Below are 21132 nucleotides of genomic sequence, written 5' to 3'. Positions count from 1 at the left end.
AGTGAAATCCTCTCCACCTCACTACATCTGAGACCTCATTCCAAGGGCCGCTCGATTCAAAGACTGAATGAAAGGAGATAGTTTCCCAAGAGGAGTTAAAATTGACACAAAAGAATCTTGTCACATCCCAAGCTGATGTAACTAGTTTCTCAATCTTCAAAAAGTCAAAGACAAAAAAATCTTAGTAGAACTTGGTTCTCATCTGTGGTGTAAATCTGGGTTGTACAGGAATCCTCACACTGGCTCCCCACCTTGCCCTACTTTTACACTATGCCACATAAGATAAACCGTAGATCAGTACATTTAATACTCATTCAACCAATCAGATGAAACGTTATAACAGAATAACAGACAATTACAAGTTCCATACCTTATGTTGGTGTAAAACAGCTGATAGTCTCCTAAACAGATCTTCTGCTTTGCTGAAAATAGTCAAAAATCCATTTGCATTTCTATCAATCATAACAGAAAAAATAGACTCATCTCCGGCCTCACCCACTCCCCTAAACTGATTAGGAATGCCGATGAACCTCTTCATTTCTCTGTAATATTTAGCCCGGATTTCTTCAAGAGGAGGCCTGAATTGTAACCGTCCCTGTCTGAAAACAAAGAAATAGCTTTAACATATGAATTACTGGAAAAACATGGTCTGAAAATGAAAGGGGCTGTAAGAAAGCTTACTTGTACACGAGGTCTATGCTTATTTCTGGCAGGTTCTCATTAAGTGCCTCCAGGCCCATCTGATACTGGTGTTCGAGGGCTTTGTACAGCTGGTGATTCCAGTGCTGCTTCCACGCACGCATGTCACCGGCCTGGAACCCCTGATAGGTTAGAGTCACGTTTTTTATTTAAAAACCAGGTGACAGAATGGATGTGGGGAATAAGCTTCGGAACTCCTTAGGCCTGCACCCATGGGTTAACAAGGCACAGAGAATTACAAGGCCATGGGATGCTCTCATCCAAGTTTACAACAACAAGATCGGGCAAATAAGGAGAAGAAGGGGGGCCAAGTCCCCCAGAATAGAGAGGGGGGGCAAAGGCCCCCAGAATAGAGAGAGGGGACAAAGGCCCCCAATACAAAGGTATATGAGGTAAACAAGATTAGGCATTCAGGGCAAAAACACCCCCCCCCCCACCCATTTAGTACTAGAGCAGAAAGCTGCTTTCACAGGAGGGAAGGCTGAAGTTCGGTAAACAGGTAAATTGGGCTATAGACCCTGTGGGGCAGTGAAGCTGCCCAGAGCGGAGATGATTAACAAAAGAAAGGTGCATTTGCAGTGATAGGTATTGAGGAGGGCACCTGTTGGGACGAGCACTGGGTGTTGTGTGGAAACCAATTTGATAATACATTTCATATTAAAAAAACAACAACAAAAGAAAGGTGCCTTGGCAACCCTGAGGTCACGTGTCCTACCTGCCTCGTCCCCTAGGCTAAGATAAACAAAGGTGCTGCCTCCTGCCCTCTGTAAACAACCTTCCGCCAGTCTGCCCGGTGCCCCAACGTTGTTGTGTATTAACCCAAACCCCTAACCCCGAATGTCTTCAAGACCCCCTTTCCCTCATATCCACAAGTTAATGTTCACAGATTCATTGTCCCTTTGTGCACGTCCATTGCCATGTTTGTAAGCCTTCTGATGCTAATAAAAGCAGAGCAAGGGCCCTTATTTGGGGCTCTTGTCTTTTCTGGACATTAGTCATCTCTCGCTTTAATCCTGCGTCCCACTCTCTTGCTCCACAAGAGAGAACTGTAGACTTAGATTCTACGACAAATGGGGTCTTCATTTAAAGCATTTATACCGTATATAGTGAAATTATAAGCAAAAAACAAAAAAAACACCCATTTTTAACATCTTAAAACATGCAACTCCTTCACTGCTACCTGTAGTAGGACAGTTTATATAAAGTCAAATATAAAAATTTCCAAGCTTCATGCTTTTAAATAGTCCACAAAAAGACCGGCAAAACTTAAAATATCAAATTAACGTTAAGTGGATGTTATATATGAGTTTTATACTATGGCGCTAAAAAAAAGTCAGTGGTTTATTTGATCAACTTCTTAGACCTCTTTCTAAAACCCCCATCAAGTGCAGCTCTTCTCTTCCTTCTTCACCCCCTAAATAATCCACCGCACATTTTTAAAAAATAATCAACTGAAAAATATGAAGGTGCTCAAGACAGTTTACACTCTTTGTGCTTCCGTATAACCATAAATACATTAATGCCAACGCTTGTTTTTTCTTCAAGATCTAAGAATTGGGGGCTCCCAGGTGGCTCAGTCGGCGAAGTGTCTGACTCTTGCTTTCAGCTCAGCTCATGATCTCGGGGATCATGAGTTCAAGGCCTGGAACAGGCTCTGTGCTGGCGGCACAGAGCCTGCTTGGGATTCCCCCTCTCCGGCTGTCTCTGCCTGCCACCCTCCACCCCTGTGTGTGCGCGCACATGCTCCCTCTTTCTCAAAAGAAAAAAGAAATAAACTTAAAAAGAATTGAAAAAAAAATCTCAGGGCACCGGGTGGCGCAGTCGGTTGAGCGTCCGACTTCAGCCAGGTCACGATCTCGCGGTCCGGGAGTTCGAGCCCCGCGTCGGGCTCTGGGCTGACGGCTCGGAGCCTGGAGCCTGCTTCGGGTTCTGTGTCTCCCTCTCTCTCTGCCCCTCCCAAACTCACACTCTGTCTCTCTCTCTCTCTCTCAAAAATAAACAAACATTAAAAAAATGTTTTTTTTAATTTAAAAACTGAAAACTACATGTAAACAGATAAGACACGTAATTCATCCTCAGCTAAGACCCCCTACCACAGACCGGGCAGGAGGCTCTGTGCATTACACTTACATAAATATCATAATTTATCAAAATGTGTATAGAAATGGAATTTTACCCAAAAAAAAGGAAAACACTCTGAAACGGTTATTTCAATTACTGGGCTTCTGCCCAACTTCGCTTCATGTTCTACACGTCTCCACCAGCTAAAAGAAAACTAAACAATGGTAACGTTTAAGCACCAAGTCAAAGAAACTACTAAGTCTGAACTGAGAAACTGGACGTTCCAAAAGATAAATGAAAACTTATTTTTATATTTTTTAATGTAAATGCATTGTTAATTTGTGGTCTTTATATACAATTCGGTAGAACTCTACATTTATTAGAAATTTCTTAGTAAAGATTTACAGATAACCTTTATGAACTCGTCCTCAACTCCTATATTTACCTTCTGAAAAGATCACACTCAAAGAGTAGACACCAAGGAAAAACATAATTACCTGGGCTTCTACGCTTGCTAAGCCAGTTCTCAGTTCTTGTAATCCATCTTTCCAACGCTGCTGCTGCCGAAGCAGATCAATGTTCATGAGAAAGACGACCTGTTAAAAATTAAAGCACAGCAGTCGCAAAGTAACCCTGGAAAAGCAGTAACTTTTCGGTAGGAAAACCTGACAGATACCAACCACCTCAACCGAGTGATCAAGATTAATTCAACCGATAGTAAGACATAGAAATAACTGATTGATACCCCGACAAAGGCAAACATCGCTGCTGCGGTATTTCTGTCAGAACCGCATCACCGTGATCTAAGAATGAGAGAGCTTCATACAAACCACATTGAGACACTTTCTACAAAAAAACGACCGATTCTGTAACGAGTATCAAGGCGATGACAAGCAAGGAAAGCCTCAGAAGGAGGAGGAGACTACAGAGACTCAACGACCAAACGCAAAAAGACATCAGTGGAAAAGCTGTAAAATTCAAAACCCACCTATTGCCTAGTTATCATAAATGTAGTATGGTGATTCAAGTTGTTAACAACAGAGGAAGTCAATAAGTGTGAACTCTGTACTATTTTGGCAACCGTAAGTCTGTTAAATAATTAGACTTCCAAATAAGTAAAAACTATTTCAAATTATAACACACGGTGCCTGGGGGGGTTCAGTCAACTAAGCATCCAACTCTTGATTTCAGTCCAGGTCATGATCTCACAGTTTCTGAGTTCGAGTCCCACCCACATCGGGCTCTGTGCTGACAGTGCAGAGCCTGCTTGGGATTCTCTCTCTCTCTCTCTCTCTCTCTCTCTCTCTCTCTCTCTCACTCTCTCTCTCTCTCTCTCTGCCCCTGCCCTGCTCTGTCCCTCTCTCAAAAATAAATAAACTTAAATGTTTTTTAATTTAAAAAGAATAAAATTACATCCCAATTACCATTTTAATAATACTCTTCAGGGGCGCCTGGGTGGCGCAGTCGGTTAAGCGTCCGACTTCAGCCAGGTCACGATCTCACGGTCCGTGAGTTCGAGCCCCGCGTCAGGCTCTGGGCTGATGGCTCGGAGCCTGGAGCCTGCTTCCGATTCTGTGTCTCCCTCTCTCTCTGCCCCTCCCCCGTTCATGCTCTGTCTCTCTCTGTCCCAAAAATAAATAAAAAACGTTGAAAAAAAAATTAAAAAAAAATAAATAAATAATACTCTTCATAGATTATCTAATTGTACAAATAAAACCTACCTTTTCACAAAATGTAGTGTGCCATTTTCTCAGTTTTCTATTTTCAGTGGCAAGTCGTTGGGCAGCATTTTGGAGCTTTTGGATGTAGGCTTCTAATTCTTTAGGATTATCCCAAGTAATCTGTGACTTTCCCCCACTTCCTGCTTTTGAATTCTAAGGGACAACAAATGCCATTTAGCGATACAATGCATTTCTTTTTTCCACAAGATTTCACACTGTCCATCTTCAGTCCAGTTATTCCTAACACTATCTGCAATGAGGACGCAAAGAGTAATGCTTCCATTTTATAAACAATAAGGCAATGTGGCAAAATGAATAGCTCCCTCCCTCCCAAGTTTCCTCTCTTAGAGTGAAACAGCCCTAGATGAGCTAGATTGACCTCTCTCTCTCTCTCTCTCCCACACACACACACACACACACACACACACACACACACAGGAATGACAGGTGGAAGGCAGCAGACGACCTTGAGGCCTGGAGAGCTGAGGAGAGACACATGCATGCTTCCTCACCGTCTCCATATGTGCAGGACAGGGCGATAGACACGCCTCCCACCAGGAGCCACCTCCAGGAACACACCACAAGCTCCGGAAGAAGCCGGCTCCCTCTGGCCAAAGGACTGGGAACACTGTGGTCCAACGGAACCTTCAGCGATACCCACCCTCCTCTGGCCAAACACCAACAGAAATGCCACAGCTCTGCAGCCTGAGCAGAACCAAACAGGGGGCTGACCCTCCATCCACCAATCAAAGGCCAGGAGTGTTCAAGTCCTGGCCAAGGGAAGGCTGGCTGAACAACGAGCTGCCCACCCCCGGGCAGGCAGGTCAGCCCAGTGCTCCCTCCCAGCCACGTGAAAGGGGCTCGAGAAGGGGCCAGGCTCACACCCTGCTTAGGGGCAGCACAGGCCGGGACCACCCTCAAGGGAAGGTGTCAGTGCCCTGAACGGGGCACTCAACTCCCACTCCCTCACGGGAAGCCGAGCAAGTCCAGGACGGTTCCTGCGGGGCCCAGCGGAGTGTGGAGCACACACACTCACTCGGGAATCACTACGCTTCATTCCGTCACAGAGAAACGCTACTCAGAAAGGACCGCAAACTCAAAAGCTAAGACCATGACAGCCAGGAGGAAGTAGAAGATTCTGAAAGTGCTAACAGATCTGTCAACTGTGACTTTCATTTCTGGTAACAATATCCTTCGGTAAAGGGGGGAATACAAACATTGCGGGACAAAGGAAAAGACAAGAGAATCCGTTGCAAAGCTGCTTGTAAGACATGGCTAAAGCCAATTCCCTCGGTAAGGACCTCAAAAGCAAAGGAAAACTCTGGGGTTAGGGAAATGTCAATACAAAACAAACTGTCCTTCTTGTGAATTTCTTAAATCCTACCTGATGACTGAAGCAAAAATCAAAACCCCATGTGCCTGGTGCTGTGTGCACACAGACAGTACTCCACAGTCAGGACAAATATGTAAGGATGGAGGGGAGAAAGTGCCCAACAGCAGCCAGGTTTCTACACGTCCTTGACGTGCTGCCTGGCAAGGCAGGGGATCACTCACGTCCAGAATACAGCAGACCCTCCATACGCAGCCACTGAATGGATGAAACGCAATCGTATTCAATCCAACAGAGCACTCCATGCAACAGCCTAGAAAGCATGAATGAGCAACCACCACACATGACCCACTGTCGCACTGCTACAGGTCATGAAGGTAAGTAAGTCAGAGTCCCTGCCCTCGGAGACAGCGAGTGGCCAGAGGATTAGAAAGAACCTCGGCGTTCTTGCTCCTTCCATCTTGGTTTCTTCTCTACTATTCGGTCTCATTTAACATATGCTAATATAATGATGTACTTCTCACAACCCAATTTCTCATAGAAATATCAACAAATATTTCTTTGAGTATATTTATTAGAGAAGAAAAAGTCCTAAAGGTGTGCAATTAAACATTATCTATTTGGTAAAAAGGGGTAAAAAAATAATAAAATATTTCCCATTTTCAAAAGTACACTTGTAAACAGGCACAGAAAAAAAAATTTAAAGGATATACTCCAGACTGCTAAGAATGGCCATCTCTTGGTGATACAGTTTTAAAACACCTTTTTTCCTGTTGTTTACCTGTGTTTTTTAAACTTTGCATTATAAAGTTTGGAGCTTTCGCAATAAAAAATTTTTCATTAAAAAAAATTTTTTAAATTTAAAAATCTGTAATATGAATTATAGGACTTGTTGTAAATTGTAGGCCTGAGAACTAGTGAGCAGAACAAAGTTAATGTAGTAGATCTGACTGCCATCCCTTAAAGGCCTATTTAACATCCTGACCCTGACCCTGACCCTGATGCAGCCCTGGCACCTGCACACGTGGATCATGGAGGCCCCCCACCACCCTAACTTGTAAGACAGCTCATGGTAGCTCAACCACACACTTTATACTCAACACTTGATCTCCTTCTGGGCATCTGGAAGTTTGGTACATTATCAGGCAGAAGATACCTCCAGGACGAGTCCCCCAAAAGTGCCCAGGTACAGAGTTTCTAATGGTCTTCCCGGTGAGAAAACATCACATGTATTACAACTTGTGATGGGGAGCAGGGCGGGGGTGCGGGGGCAGGTGGAGGATGCCCTGTGTGGGTCCACAGGGAGGGGTTCCTGACAGCCAGCGCCCCGTTTGCCCAGCCTTCGTTCCGGGCCCTTCCCTGTATGGACTCTGCTCTGCACCTCCTGCTGCAGGAGACCATAAGGAGATTGGCGGTGAGTACAGCTACACCATGACCTAGCAGTCCTCCTACAAAAGCACAGAAACTGGGCGCAGTCTTGAGGAAAATCACAACCACTGATCCACTTGCAAATAAAACAATAAGAAAAGGGTATATTCCTCTTCTACTTAATCTTTAAATATTTTATGTCTGTTAAGACTAAAATTATAGATTTCAAAAAGCTACAAGTCACATAGTAATAGGATAGTTTGAAAACTAGTGTAGGTTTTCCTAATGCCATATGCGTGGATACTTAAACAAGCACAGATAAAAAAAAGCCAAATAAATCTCAAAGTATAAAATCAGGAGACGACAGAAAAGCATTAAAGACTGGTATATAAGGACCTCACAATTCAGGGGCGCCTGGGTGGCTCAGTCAGTTAAGCATCTGACTCGATCTCAGCTCAGGTCACGATCTCACAGTCGCATGGTTCCAGCCCCGCATAAGGCTCTGTGCTGACATCTCAGAGCTGGGAGCCTGCTTGGGATTCTGTGTCTCCCTTTCTCTCTCTGCCCCTCCCCCACTCACACTTTGTCTCTGTCTCTCTCAAAAATAAAATTCTTTTTAATGTTATTTATTTTTGAGAGAGACAAGAGTGCAAACGGGGGAGGGACAGAAAGCAAGGGAGATACAGAATCCCAAGCAGACTCCAGGCTCTGAGCTGTCAGCACGGAGCCGGACATGGGGCTCCAACTCACAAACCATGAGATCATGACCTCAGCTGAAGTCAACGCTTAACCGACTGAGCCACCCAGGTGCCCATGAAAAATAAACTTTAAAAAAAAAAAAAAAAGACCTCACAATTCAGTGAATAAGTAAATATAATAGCACACAAGTTGTATACTACATGTATTAATTCACTGGATCAAACTCAGCACCTGAATATGTGAAACACTACAACCACTTAAATCTACAAGTGCTACTTGTTAAGAGTGAAGGAAGTCACTGGGGAACAAAACCTTAGATCAATATTAAGCTGAAGGGTACACTAAAAAACTAAGAAACAAGAAACACCTCACAAGTAAAATCTAATTATTATAACACAGAAAGTCCATTTACCTTAATTATCTGTTCAAATGCTAATGCAGATTGTAACATCATTGGTCTCTGACTTTGAATCATTTGTTGATCAATGGAATTGTAAAAATGTGCCACCTACAAAGTAAAAGTACAATTAGCAACAATCATTAATAACTAAGACACTTAATTTTTCACCTGTTTTCATTTTTACTTGTTTGAACGGAAACATCAATGCTTCTCATCCTAAGATTTAACAAGAAGCAGCTTTTCATCTCTAATACAGCACTCATGCCCATGTTAACATACGCAGTCACTCCTTGCTGAGTTCCCACAATGTGCCAAGTCCCGTCCCAGGGGCTGATTAAACAAAGACTAGAAAACCCAGTCCCTGTGACCAAGAAGTTCACAGTCTCAGGGGAAATATGGAAGAAACCAGTAAAGCATATCAAATGCTAAAAACTGAACTCTTCACTCCTGCAACTCTGCAAACGTGTTCCTTTGTCAGCATTTAACAATTAATCCACTTCTCAGACCAAGAGATCCTTGAGTTGTCCTTTACTTTTCTTTTACATCCCACATCAATGAAGTCTACTGACTATACTTTTTGTTTGGTTTTTATTTATTTTTTACTCAAATTCTAGTTAGTAACATACTGAGCAGTATTGGTTTTGAGAGAATTCAGTGATTCAGCTCTCACCTACAACCCCTGGGGCTCATCACCAGGTAACTCATCCTCCCACCCTCCCCCCCTCCAGCAGCCCTCAGGGTATTGTCTGTACTTAGGACTCTCTTGTAGACAGGATGCCTGGTCTCTCAGTCCCTTGAGAGTCTGACTTCAGCTCAGGTATTATCTCAACTCACAGGCTGTGGGATAGAGTCCTGCATTGGACTCTATGCTGACAGCAAGACTTGCTTGGGATTCTGTCTGTCTGTCTGTCTGTCTGTCTCTCTCTCAGTCCCTCCCCCACACACCAACACACTCCCTTTCTCTCTTTTGAAATAAACTTAAAAAACAAAGTCTCTTGCGGTTTGTTTTCTTCTCTTTTTCCCTCCCTTCCCATATGTTCGTCAGTTTTGTTTCTTAAATTACACGAGTGAAATCATGAATTTGTCTACTGCCTACACTTTTACAACACACGTTACAGGCAACCATGTCACCCACGTCCACCAACCCCAAGGAGGGTGAGCACCCCCGTCGCTCGACAAGACCAGTGTGGCCGTCTCCAAACTGGTCTGTCTCCAGCGGTGGCTTCCTAGTGTCTGTTCAAAGCATTCAAAGAAGCCAGAGTGGTCCTTCCTAAAGATAAATCACACTATTCTATTTGCTACACCAAAACTCCCGATGACTCCCCACTGCATATGAGAATAAAATCCCAAATCCCAACACTCTCACCTAAAACCTTCCACTGGCTTCCCAATACGCTGTCGAATAAAACCCAAATCCCCAAGCCATGTCGCTCCCCCAGAACATACGTTTTACATAAGCTGCCCCACCACAGAGCCTCACTGCAGGGCGGCCACGCTGGGCTCCTTGCTGCTCCTGTGACCTCCAGGGGGAGTCTCCCTCAGGAGCCACGTGTGAACGTCCCGCACCCAACAGCCTTCCTCCAGACACCTGCAAGGTTCTGTGTCACCTGAAGTCGTATCTCTTCCCAAATATCACCTTTCAAGGCCTACCCTGGCCACTCTGTATAACACGGCAGTCTCTGCTCCAATCGTTTTTTCTTTTGCTTCACAGTACTTAGCACTACCCTAGCTCCCAAATTACAACACCTGCTTCAAGAACAGCATCTAGCAAACAGTAGGCACCTGGTAATTATTTCTTCAATCAAGGAATCAAAAACCAGAGATACCCACAAGGTACACTGATGAACGAAAGAGCAACTGTCAACTCTGTTGGGGGAAAAGGAGAGGTTCAGGGAAGCAGATCAAGTGGACACCATGGAGTAAGTCGAAGGAATTGAAAACGATGGTCTTTTCATGTCTGTATCCCCAGCACCTCACAATACACTTGGCCCAGAGTACATTCTTAAAAAATATTTCCTAATTTTATAGATGGTCTGCCTCCTGCCACTAGTACTTATAAAAATAGGCTGTATTTGGTGGAGGATATCCAGGGTATTTATTCTACACCACAGTCGCGGTCCAAGAAAAAGCCTATTCCAGAACACTAGAAGCAAAAGAATACACAGAATTACAGCAATCTGGCTGAGCTACTCTCTAACCAACTCCCACTTCCCACTCCCTGCTCCGGCTGAATTCTTGCTCAGAAGTGAAGGTGCTCGTAAACAGATCTCCCCAGGGGAAATGCCGATGCTACATGACCACACTCATCCTTGGAGCTCCTGTGTCGTGCACTAAATACACAGGATACGAGAGTGAGCAAGCCTCTCTGCTTTCGAAGACGCAGCCCCTCTGTGTAACACTCACCCACCCCACCCTCGTGCTCCTGAGAGAACCCACATACCCCTCCAGGCTCACACCAAACAGCATTCCTCCGTAAGGATTTATCTGATACTGCCTCTACCCCTACCCAGGAAATAACTGAAAATTGCCACCTCTATGCTTTCCTGGGACTTTACAAAATCTTTAATAGAGTACTCGTAATGTATTACCTATTTTTTTAATGTTTATTTATTTTTGAGAGAGAGAGAGAGAGAGAGACAGAGAGAGACAGAGAGACAGAGCATGACTGGGGAGGAGCAGAGAGAGCGATACCCCAGAATCTGAAGCAGGATCCAGCCTCCACAGTCAGCACAGAGCCCAACACAGGGCTCGAACCCACGAACCACGAGATCATGACCTGAGTCGAAGTTGGATGCTCAACTGACTGAGCCTCCCAGGTACCCCAATACCTGTTTTATCAAGTTTTCACTTATCTGTCATCAGTACATAAACTTAATGGAATAAATATGGGCTTTGGAGCCACCTTTGGTATCAAATCCCAGCTTCATCACTTACTAGCTACGTGGCATCAGAAAAACTATGTTATGAATCGGATCCCCAATCAGTTATGTGAAAAACGGGGAGTTAACTGAAATAACATAAATAAGGTATCTACCAGAAGGCCTGATATTTACGAGGATTCATTATTTATTTCGCTCTCTCCCTCTAGACCAGTGGTTCGCAACCATGGTTGATTTGCACCCAAGGGGACACTTGGCAACGTCAGGAGACACCTTTGAATGTCAGTACTAGGCAGGTGCTACCGGCCAGAGAGGCTACTAAAATGCACAGGACGCCCCCACAGAAAAGAAGTGGTGCAAAATGTTAACAGTGCTGAGGCCGAGAAACCATGTGCCGGAATACAGCAGCCGCGTATTCATCTCACACCCTTGCTACCCTGTGCACAGCAGTACAGGTGCTCAGTGGATCCTCGCTCCAAGAACAGACGGAGAGCAAGACATGCAGGATACAGCTCTTGCCTCTAACATACTGTTCCTGACCACTGAGACACCGTTCCTGACCACTGAGACACCGTTCCTGACCACTGAGACACCGCTCCTGCCTCTGAGACACCGCTCCTGCCTCTGAGACACCGCTCCTGCCTCTAAGATCTGTTAATTACATGAGCGAAAAGACAAAACACATCCAATACTACAGAAAAGCGTTCAAGACTGATGTGCACACTGCATACGGAGTAAGGACGGATCACCCAAAGGAAGACAAAACAAAGAAAGAGATTTCTGAGTGGGGAATTAGGGATGACTCTGAGTTTTCTACTCAGAAGGAACAGGTATCCATGCATGGAGACACGTTCAGAGGAGAACCGGGTCTCGTGTGATTGAAGCATAGGGCACAACCTGAAGGGAAGAGTCCAGGCGGTGAAGGCCACAGCCAGTCAGGTCAGTTAGAGCATGATTAACAAGGGCCTGAGGACTGTGCTAAAGAGACACACAACGAGGGGTAATAGTTGGCTTTAAACAGGGAAATGTGGGGCACCTGGGTGGCTCTATGGGTGAAGCATCTGACTCTTGATTTCGGCTCAGGTCATGACCTCATAGTTCATGAGTTTGAGCCCGCACTGGGCTCTGCGCTGACAGTGCAAAGCCTACCTGGCTTTCTCTTTCTCTCTCTCTCTTTCTTTCTCTCCCTCTCTCCCTCTCTCTCTCTCTCTCTCTCTCTCTCTCTCTCTCTCTCTCTCTCTCTCTCTCTCCCCCTCCCTCCCTCCCTCCCTCCCTCTGCCTGCTTCTGCCACTAACAAACATGTGCCCGCTCTCTTTCTCAAAATAAATAAGCAAACTTTAAAAAACATTAAAAAAAATAAACAGGTAAATGATATGATGGCAATGTGCTGAACAGATAGACCCAGGAAACGACCAGAAATAGAGACTAGTCCATCAGCCTTGTAAATCTCTAAGAACCTGCCTACTGAAGGTGAGTGGAGAACAGAGGACGCTTTGGTTAGAAAGTCCTTTAATATCCATGCGTGTAACATGAAAGAAAAAGGAAAAAAAAAGAAAAATCACATTCTAATTTTCCAAATGTTTTTAGAATGAATATCAATACTTCAAATTAATGAATTCCTCTATAGGCTTAAAAAGCAAATTTTGTAAAGTAGTCATTTAGCAAACCATAATTTCACAAGACTCACTGGTGCTATTCTATTAGCCTAAAAAATAACAGTAGTAGAAAATGAAGCCCTTAAAATAGTCGAATGCAATGAACTCAGAACAGTCATATATTCAAAAATGTAATGCCATACTTGTTTAAGAATAATTGCTTGCTTGCAGAATTTCTGTGCAATGTTTGCAACTTGCTGTATTTTGGCAGGAATAACAAAGCCAAGAGCAGAAAGCTGACGAACTTCTCTCAGGAGAATCACCAACCGATCTGAATAATGCACCTTTAATGATCCATCACTAGGATCCAATTCCATAATTCGACTATTAGCCTCGATGCTACAAAATAAAACAACTTCTTAAGTTTCACGTTCTCACTATTGACATAAAAAACACAACAGTTTTTACAACTTTTCTATAAATATAAAATTAAAGTAAAAAAAAAATTTTAATCATAGTTTCCAAGTAATCTTTTTTTCTACATAGTATCTCACAATTCAGATCTTGGTAATAAACTGCAATACCCAAACTACACCATCACATTAATATTTCACTCAAGCAGTTTTTTGAAGTCAGAAAAATCAGTTGCTTAGCCTTCAGCTAAGACTCAAAACTCACATCATATTCACCATAAACAGAAAAGGTTTGGGGGAACCTGGGGGTTCAGTCACTTAAGCAACCGACTTCGGCTCAGGTCATGATCTCACCATTCCTGAGTTTGAGCCCCGCATCGGGCTCTGTTCTGACAGTTCAGAGCATGGAGCCTACTTCAGATTCTGTGGCTCCCTCTCTCTCTGCCCCTCCCCTGCTTGTGCTCTCTCTCTGTTTCTCTTTCAAAAATAAACATTAAAAAAATGTAAAAATTTAAAAAAAGAGAAAAGGTGCTGATTCATCTTCTAAAGGGTACCTTAGATTTTTTTTTTTTTTTTTGAGTCAGCCTACTTGGCCCTTTAATACTTTCATTAAAGGATCAATGATAGGGGCGCCTGGGTGGCTCAGTCGGTTGAGAGTCCAGCTTTGGCTCAGGTCATGATCTTGCGGTCTGTGAGTTCGAGCCCCACATGGGGCTCTGTGCTGACAGCTCAGAGCCTGGAGCCTGCTTCAGATTCTGCGTCCCTCTCTCTCTGCCCCTCCCCCACTGATGCTCTGTCTCTGTCTCAGAAATAAATAAATATTAAAAAAATTTAAAAAAAAAGGATCAGTGACAAAGAATATAAAAATGGTAGGAGTAGAGATACTCAAATGTTTCATTCCTCAGATCTTTGTTTCTCTACCTAAGGACTGGCCTTTGTGTTTCTTTCAAGGCTACAGCAGCTACTTTTAAATCAGGTCATTCAAGTCAGCGTGGACTGTGACAACACTGAGCTAAAGTGATCAACAAGTATTTTATTCTCATGACCTCTGTTTCAGGATCAGGTTTATATAATGCTTATTCCTTCGAATCACTTTTATCATTTAGAAAACACGTAGGTCTTAAAACGCAAGCTACTGAAAAGCAAAGAACAAATCTATCCCACCCACGTAACAACACCTATAATAAAGCATAATAAAAGGGAGACACTTTGGGGGCACCTGTGTGGCTCAGTTGATTAAGCAGCTGACTCTTGGTTTTAGCTCAGGTCATGATCTCATGGTTCGTGGGATCGAGTCCCACGACAGGCTCTGTGCTGACAGCGTGGAGCCTGCTTGTGATTCTCTCTTTCCCTCTCCCTCTCCCTCTCTCTGTTCCCCACCCCCCAGTTTGCGCATGAGCACACTCTCTCTCAAAATAAATAAACTTAAAAAAAAAAAAAGTTAAAAAAGGTAGATACTTTAAAATGGCTTAGAATAACGATTCAGCCCCAACTTTCGTATAACGTAAAGCCTGTCAGAAAATTTTAATGGTCAGTTTCTCTGCCTTTCTTTATTTGCAACTAACCTTCAAAATTACTTTCTATATACCAGCATACCCTGAAATATATTCTAAAACACACTGATTTTATGGAACAGTGATGGGTTTTGCCCAGAAAAAAAAGCAGAAGTCAAGAGTATTTCATCGGCAAATGGAAAACACCAGGATAAACAAAGTTGAACAGACTTCTTTCCGGAAAGTCTCAATCCTCTGGCATGCTAGTATACACAGAGGATCTCCACTACAACTACAAGGATAAAAGTGTGAACATTTCCCAAATGTACTTGACTACAGAACTTTTTTCCCCAGCATCTCTCCTATTTCAGGTTTCAGTAGGAAGGGAAAGAGTTACATGGCACAGTTATAACCATTATGCCCTGGTACTTTCTGGTTCTTTGAAGAGAAGAACACAATCAAAATGAAAGATGAGGGGAAGAAAATTATTCATTCAGTCTAAGAAGCTACCATTTTTGGACCTAAATATTCTTTGTAGCAGCATAGGGAAAATACACAGAATTTCATATTATGAACAAAATTAACTTTTGAAAAGTAACAAGATTCTAAAAACTGAAACATGACTAGTTTCTAAAAATATAATAATACACTAAGAAAAGTTTACCTGAACAAAGAAACAATGGTTTTTCCAGACCATACTTTTTTTTTTTTAAACAGGACATTTTTTCTTTTTATTTTATTTTAATGTTTTTATTTATTTTTGAGACAAAGAGAGACAAAGCATGAGCAGGGGAGGGGCAGAGAGAGAGGGAGACACAGAATCTGAAGCAGGCTCCAGGCTGACCTGTCAGCATAGAGCCCAACGTAGGACTCGAACCCACAGACCGTGAGATCATGACCTGAGCTGAAGTCGGACGCTTTATAAACTGAGCCACCCAGGCACCCCTAGACCATCCATTTTAAACAGCCATTAGAATAATTAGGTTAGCCAACTAAATTAGGTTCAATCTAGCTCGATAAATGTTGACCAAACCCTTACCCTATGGTAGGCGCCATAAGAGTATTTCATAAAGAAATACGCTCTACCTCAAAGAGTTTGAAATTATGAAATTTTACAATTGATAATGGTGCGTTTGTGTGTGTGTCCATGTAAATAATCTTCACGTAAAAAAGGTAGAAAAACGTGTATGAATATGGATAGCAAAGAACCATGGGAAAGGACAGCCTCATTCCAAAATCAGAATCTGTAGGTCTGAGAAACAGACCCAAGAGGCAAGGCGGGTGGCCAACTAACTCAATCTCCCAAGTCCCCAACTGTCAGGACTTAAAAGCTGAAAATCAAAAACTAACACAAATTTTTTAAGGAGCGGCAGCAAGTTTGGGGAAAGGAGAGAAGAGAGATCATTAATTCCATCCTGTCACTTAGATTACTCACACAAGAAACAAGATCCTTGGGTAGATTTCACTGTTTAGTGTAGTTACACTTACCACAAGCCGGATCTGGAATCAGACAAACCGGACTGAATGTCCCTGGACCAATCATCAAATTGTTCTTGTTCATACAGTTTGAACTGGTCTAACAGATCTTCGGCAGCTCGACGGAAAGATCGAAATCCTGACAAGTCGGATAAAAGAGCCTCTGCAATCTTGAGAGTATCATCCACCTTAAGAAGCCAAATTACACGAATATTACAAGAATGTATTAATACTTATTATAAGATTAGCACAAAAGGAACCACATTCTCTAACTGTGATTCAGAAATCATTTTCCCATTCAACTATGCACAGCAAAATAGAAAACTTGCCAAGGAATGTAAGAAAATCAACCCCTACTCTGCTCCGCTTTAGACAACCTCAGAATAACAAGACACAGATGATAATGCTGCCCGGGTATAACCTGAAGGGTAAGGTAAGGGAAATTCAAGGCAAACTCCCAAGAATTCAGCAACGTCCCTAAACAAAGGAAGCAATAATGTGCTAAGTGCTCTCGCAAACAGCTCAAACAATAACTGCCAGTCGGAATAGCAATCAAAAGAAAGCAATGCCTTTCTTCCACAAGTGTACAAAGAACCTTATAGCAATTTGGAAAGCTGACTGACAAAATTGGGCAGAATATTCCAGAAAATAAAACATCAAAAATACAAACTTCAATAGGCAGAACTCTCAAATATACTAGCCTTTACAATATTCTATGTCTTCTGGCTCTTAGTCACAGACTATAACCAGGTAACGTTCATTATATGAGTCAAGTGCCATGACACGTACACTAAATAGTGAGTACGTGAGAATCTGAGATCAATTTTAGTAATACTAAAACATTAACATAATAGCCGTTAAACCCAGAAACTGCTGACACTACCTCACTCAAAGTCATAATTACCTTCACATTTCCTTTAACTCCCTCCAACTAAGAATGATTTACTCACAGAAATACACTTTCAGAGAGACCTCACAACGACCAGCATTCTACTATGATAATCTCAAAGGGTTAAAACAATCCTTTGAAAGTAAGTAAAAGATGGTTTCCTCTTGAATATTTCTAAGAAGGCACCTTACCTGTAACAACGGCACATGGGTAATAAGTGACTTGAGAATTATCCCTACATAAAAATGAGTAGACCATTACAGCCACGTCTATACCCTTTTTCGGAAATCTGCACGAGAAAATTAGATGGATACGCCAAAGAAAACAGAGAATGTTTTTAATGTTTTCACTCCAGTTCTAGAGTGCCTTCTACATTACTTTGGCACATTTTACAACTAGTATCCTTCAACATCTATCAAAACTAATACCTTCAGTTCCAGCTGGCGAACCCAAACTATATTATTAACAACTTCCGACAGGTTTTTGCCAGCAAGCGGTCCAGACGCCTCACCAGGAACTCCTCGGCATCGATTCTCAAAGTCTAATCGAAAATCTGTAACATTTAAGTCAAATAAATGATTACACACATTCGGCAAGTATTTCCTAAATGCTTTCCGTGCACCAAGTAGTACATTAAAGGTGGTGAACACAAAAAAAATAGTAAGACTTGGTCCTTTGCCCTCAGGAACCTTACCATGCATCCAATGAGACAGAGAAAGAAAATAACTAATTTTTAAAATCTGTAATTTGGGGCGCCTGGATGGCTCAGGTGGTTGAGTGTCCGAATTCGGCCCAGGACATGCTTTCGTGGTTCGCGAGTTCAAGCTCCACGTGGGGCTGACAGCTGTGCTGACAACTCAAGCCTGCCTCAGACCCTCTGTCTCCCTCTCTCTCTGCTCCTCCCCAACTCGCACTCTCTCAAAAATAAACATTTAAAAGAATAAATAAAAATCTGTAACAAAAATAGTAAATTAATCCTCCACCTATATTGTTAGAAGATACAGTCTTAATCCTAAATAGTATACGAGAAAAAGTAACCTACACAAATATTTTCTCAGGTAAACGCTATGATCTCTGATAAACTTTTACCTTTTATTGAGTCCACAAGTCTTGCCAGCAAAGTTTCTCTTTCTAACATCAATTCTTTACTTATAGTTGGACGCTTCACCAGCTCTTTGTATTTCAGAAACGCTTGAAGAAGCTAACGTAAAATAAAAACAGTATATATTCATCCTAAGTTGATCAACTTAGTAAATATATAAATATCTCCTAAAACAGCTTAAGGGAAATATTTCAGCATTTTACCTGCTGTGGGCTGTCCTGAATTTCTGAAATATAAATTTTCAATTTTCCTGCTATTTTCTGTTCCGCAGGTGCAATAATTTTTTCATACTGAGACACTGCAGCTTTCCATAAAGGCTAAACAAATTAACAACATTATTAGACTTTTAGTACATAAATGTCTGCCTTGAGAAGGACGACACAAACAGGAAATTGACAGACAAAACAGGATTCAACCTCAGTATATGGATTATAATGCACAGGATTCAGGCCGGTAAAGGGTTCAAATACTCGAGTCAGGCATATCATTTTCTCTTCACTGGCAGGTAAAAAATAAAGAAGCTTCTCATGAATTGTTCTAACAGCCAAGACCTAAAACATAAAATATAAAAACAACAAATTTATTTAAATCAGTCTAAAGTCTAAATATACTGAGCCAGAATTTATTTAAACTAGGTTCACTGAAATGAGCGAGAAGACTAATCTTGAGAATTACGACTCATCAGCAATCACAGTGGCGCTCGAAGATCTATCATTACACTACTGTCCATGTGCTCAAACCTCATGAAAACATCAAATCTAAATGTTTTTAAACGTGTTTAAAGTTCATTTAAGCAACGTTTTAGAGTCCTCAACACATGTAAAAACTTCTAATTTTCATTATTCTGCATTAAGTTCCATTCTACTAATGAAATAATATGTTAACAACCCTGTTATGTGCAGTTTACAATAGTAGAAAACAAATTGTTGTATTTTGTATCTAAAACTTCCCCCATCAGGGGCGCCCGGCTGGCTCAGTTGGCAGCGCACACAACCAACTGTTGATCTCAGGGTTGTTGAGATCAAGCCCCAGGCTGGCCATGGAGCCTACTTTAAAAAAAAAAAAAAAATTGTCTATAGTTTAAATGAATAAAAGGTGTGGTATTTTAATTTAAAAAATAACGAATAAATAAAATGTCCGGCACCAATTAAAAAATTAAGTAAAAACATTACAACCTTTCATCGAAGTTCAAAATATGACTACAAACTACTGATTCAGTTTCCTCTTGCTAAGAACAAAAACACCAATATAACAGCCATCTACTGGGAAGGCCTGAAAGCACCAGCCGTTCCCCAACCACACAACTGTTGCTAGATACCATTTTTCAGTAAAAAGCAGCGGGAGAAATGACAAATTCCAGAAACGAGGCACCAGACTGTCCAAGATGGGCGGGCATACTTGGGGGCCGAGAGTAAGGGAGTCGTCAAGGAGACAACTGGGTTCCTGTCAAAATGACCTAAGAGCCAACGTAAGTGGGCACTCACCGCACAAAGCTCAGGCAATCCGAGGACGATAACAGCTCTAATAGACTGAAACTCAAACCGTAAGAACGTGCAGCTTCCTAACAACACTAGCATTTCGTTAGCCATGTGTGGAACTTACCAGGATGCCGGCTTATTACTCATTGTTCTACACAGTGACAGGGGCTTCTGGGTGGCTCAGCTGGCTCAGCAGCTGACTCTGGATTCCGGCTCAGGTCACCATCCCAGGGCATGGGATGGAGCCCCACGGGAGGCTCTGCACTGAGAGCACAGAGCCTGCTTGGGACTCTCTCTCTCTCTCTCTCTCTCTCTCTCTCTCTCTTCCCCCCTCTCTGTCCCTCCCCTGCTCACATTGTCTCTCAAAAGAATAAAAGAGAAAAAGAAGGAAGAAAGAAAGCAGATGGAAACCAGCACTTAGGTGGTCCCACTGGGCACCGGGCACTGGATCACATGACCGCCACAAATTATCTCACACGAGCTTTAATTCTTATTCTCTCCCAAAAGAATAAATGATTTCTCTCAGATGTGTAATGCTTATTACTGATAAATACACGCCCAAACAAGTGAGGACTACCTGACACTTAACGTCAGAGATCCAGAGAAACGAACGATACCTCTTCCAGGCGCTTGCCCAGTCTGTCGAGTGTTTCAGGGAAGTATTTCTCACTTTTCCACGGATGAGGAACATAGCGCTGCCACACCTGACCCGTGAGGTGGTTACAGGCGATCACCCACTGTTCACAAATGGACACACCCGCTCTGAGGTGGTCTTTCACAAGATAGTAAGGATCTTCCCACAGATTCAAAGTTCCCAACTTCTTCTGAACAAATCTTCCAAATGAACCACCTAATAAAAGAGAAAGCAAATTTTTTCAATTTTGTTAATGTTTTAATTTATTTTTGAGAGAGACAGACAGAGAAAAAGCAGGGGAGGGGCAGAGAGAGAGGGAGACACAAAATCAGAAGCAGGCTCCAGGCTCTGAACGGTCAGCACAGAGCCCTACACAGGCCTCAAACTCACGAGCTGTGAGATCATGACCTGAGCCAAAGTCGGACGCTTAACCGACTGAGCCACTCAAGTGCCCCAAGAAAGAAAATTTTTAATGGAAATGTCTTTTTAACAAATAATTATAGAACACATGCTTATGACAAAGTTTAAAATAATACAAATTAGCAAACTAAGGATCTATGAAATACCACATCCACATCCTTAGATTATCAAAAACAAATACCTTTCAAGACATGCATGCACGCACACGTTTGTTTTTATTTTCGCATCTTTCAATATACCATGTGCACCTTTCAAGCGCAGAAATACATATTATTTTTTCAAAAGGTTGCAGGGCCTACTGTGTGGATGTAGCATTATACAACCAATTCTCGAATGCTATTTGTTTCTACTCCTACAATGTTTCTGTACTCCTACAAATGATGCCACAGTACATGTCCCTGCCCATATACCTCGATGTGCTTGTGTAATATTTCCTGAGGATAAGAATGCCAATGGTATTCTCTAGGTCAAAAA

At 42.4% G+C, this 21132-nt stretch overlaps 1 protein-coding gene across 3 annotated transcripts in view; it reads right to left on the bottom strand.

The window, feature by feature from the left end:
- DYNC2H1 (dynein cytoplasmic 2 heavy chain 1) overlaps positions 1-21132 on the bottom strand; it is a 341058-nt gene that overhangs the window by 309429 nt on the left and 10497 nt on the right. For all 3 annotated transcript variants that reach the window (XM_030333927.1, XM_030333929.1, XM_030333928.1), the window contains exons 6-17: positions 20222-20454; positions 18543-18677; positions 18330-18443; positions 18114-18225; positions 17453-17577; positions 16148-16323; positions 12957-13152; positions 8291-8386; positions 4482-4634; positions 3258-3356; positions 682-821; positions 371-599 (exon numbers count right to left, since the gene is read on the bottom strand). In XM_030333927.1, coding sequence (XP_030189787.1) covers positions 371-599; positions 682-821; positions 3258-3356; positions 4482-4634; positions 8291-8386; positions 12957-13152; positions 16148-16323; positions 17453-17577; positions 18114-18225; positions 18330-18443; positions 18543-18677; positions 20222-20454 — 1808 coding nt within the window. The remainder of the gene's footprint in view (positions 1-370; positions 600-681; positions 822-3257; positions 3357-4481; positions 4635-8290; positions 8387-12956; positions 13153-16147; positions 16324-17452; positions 17578-18113; positions 18226-18329; positions 18444-18542; positions 18678-20221; positions 20455-21132) is intronic.

Source organism: Lynx canadensis, chromosome D1, assembly GCF_007474595.2.
Source record: "Lynx canadensis isolate LIC74 chromosome D1, mLynCan4.pri.v2, whole genome shotgun sequence".
NCBI classification, from domain to species: domain Eukaryota; kingdom Metazoa; phylum Chordata; class Mammalia; order Carnivora; family Felidae; genus Lynx; species Lynx canadensis.
This window is presented reverse-complemented; position numbering and strand designations above follow the sequence as displayed.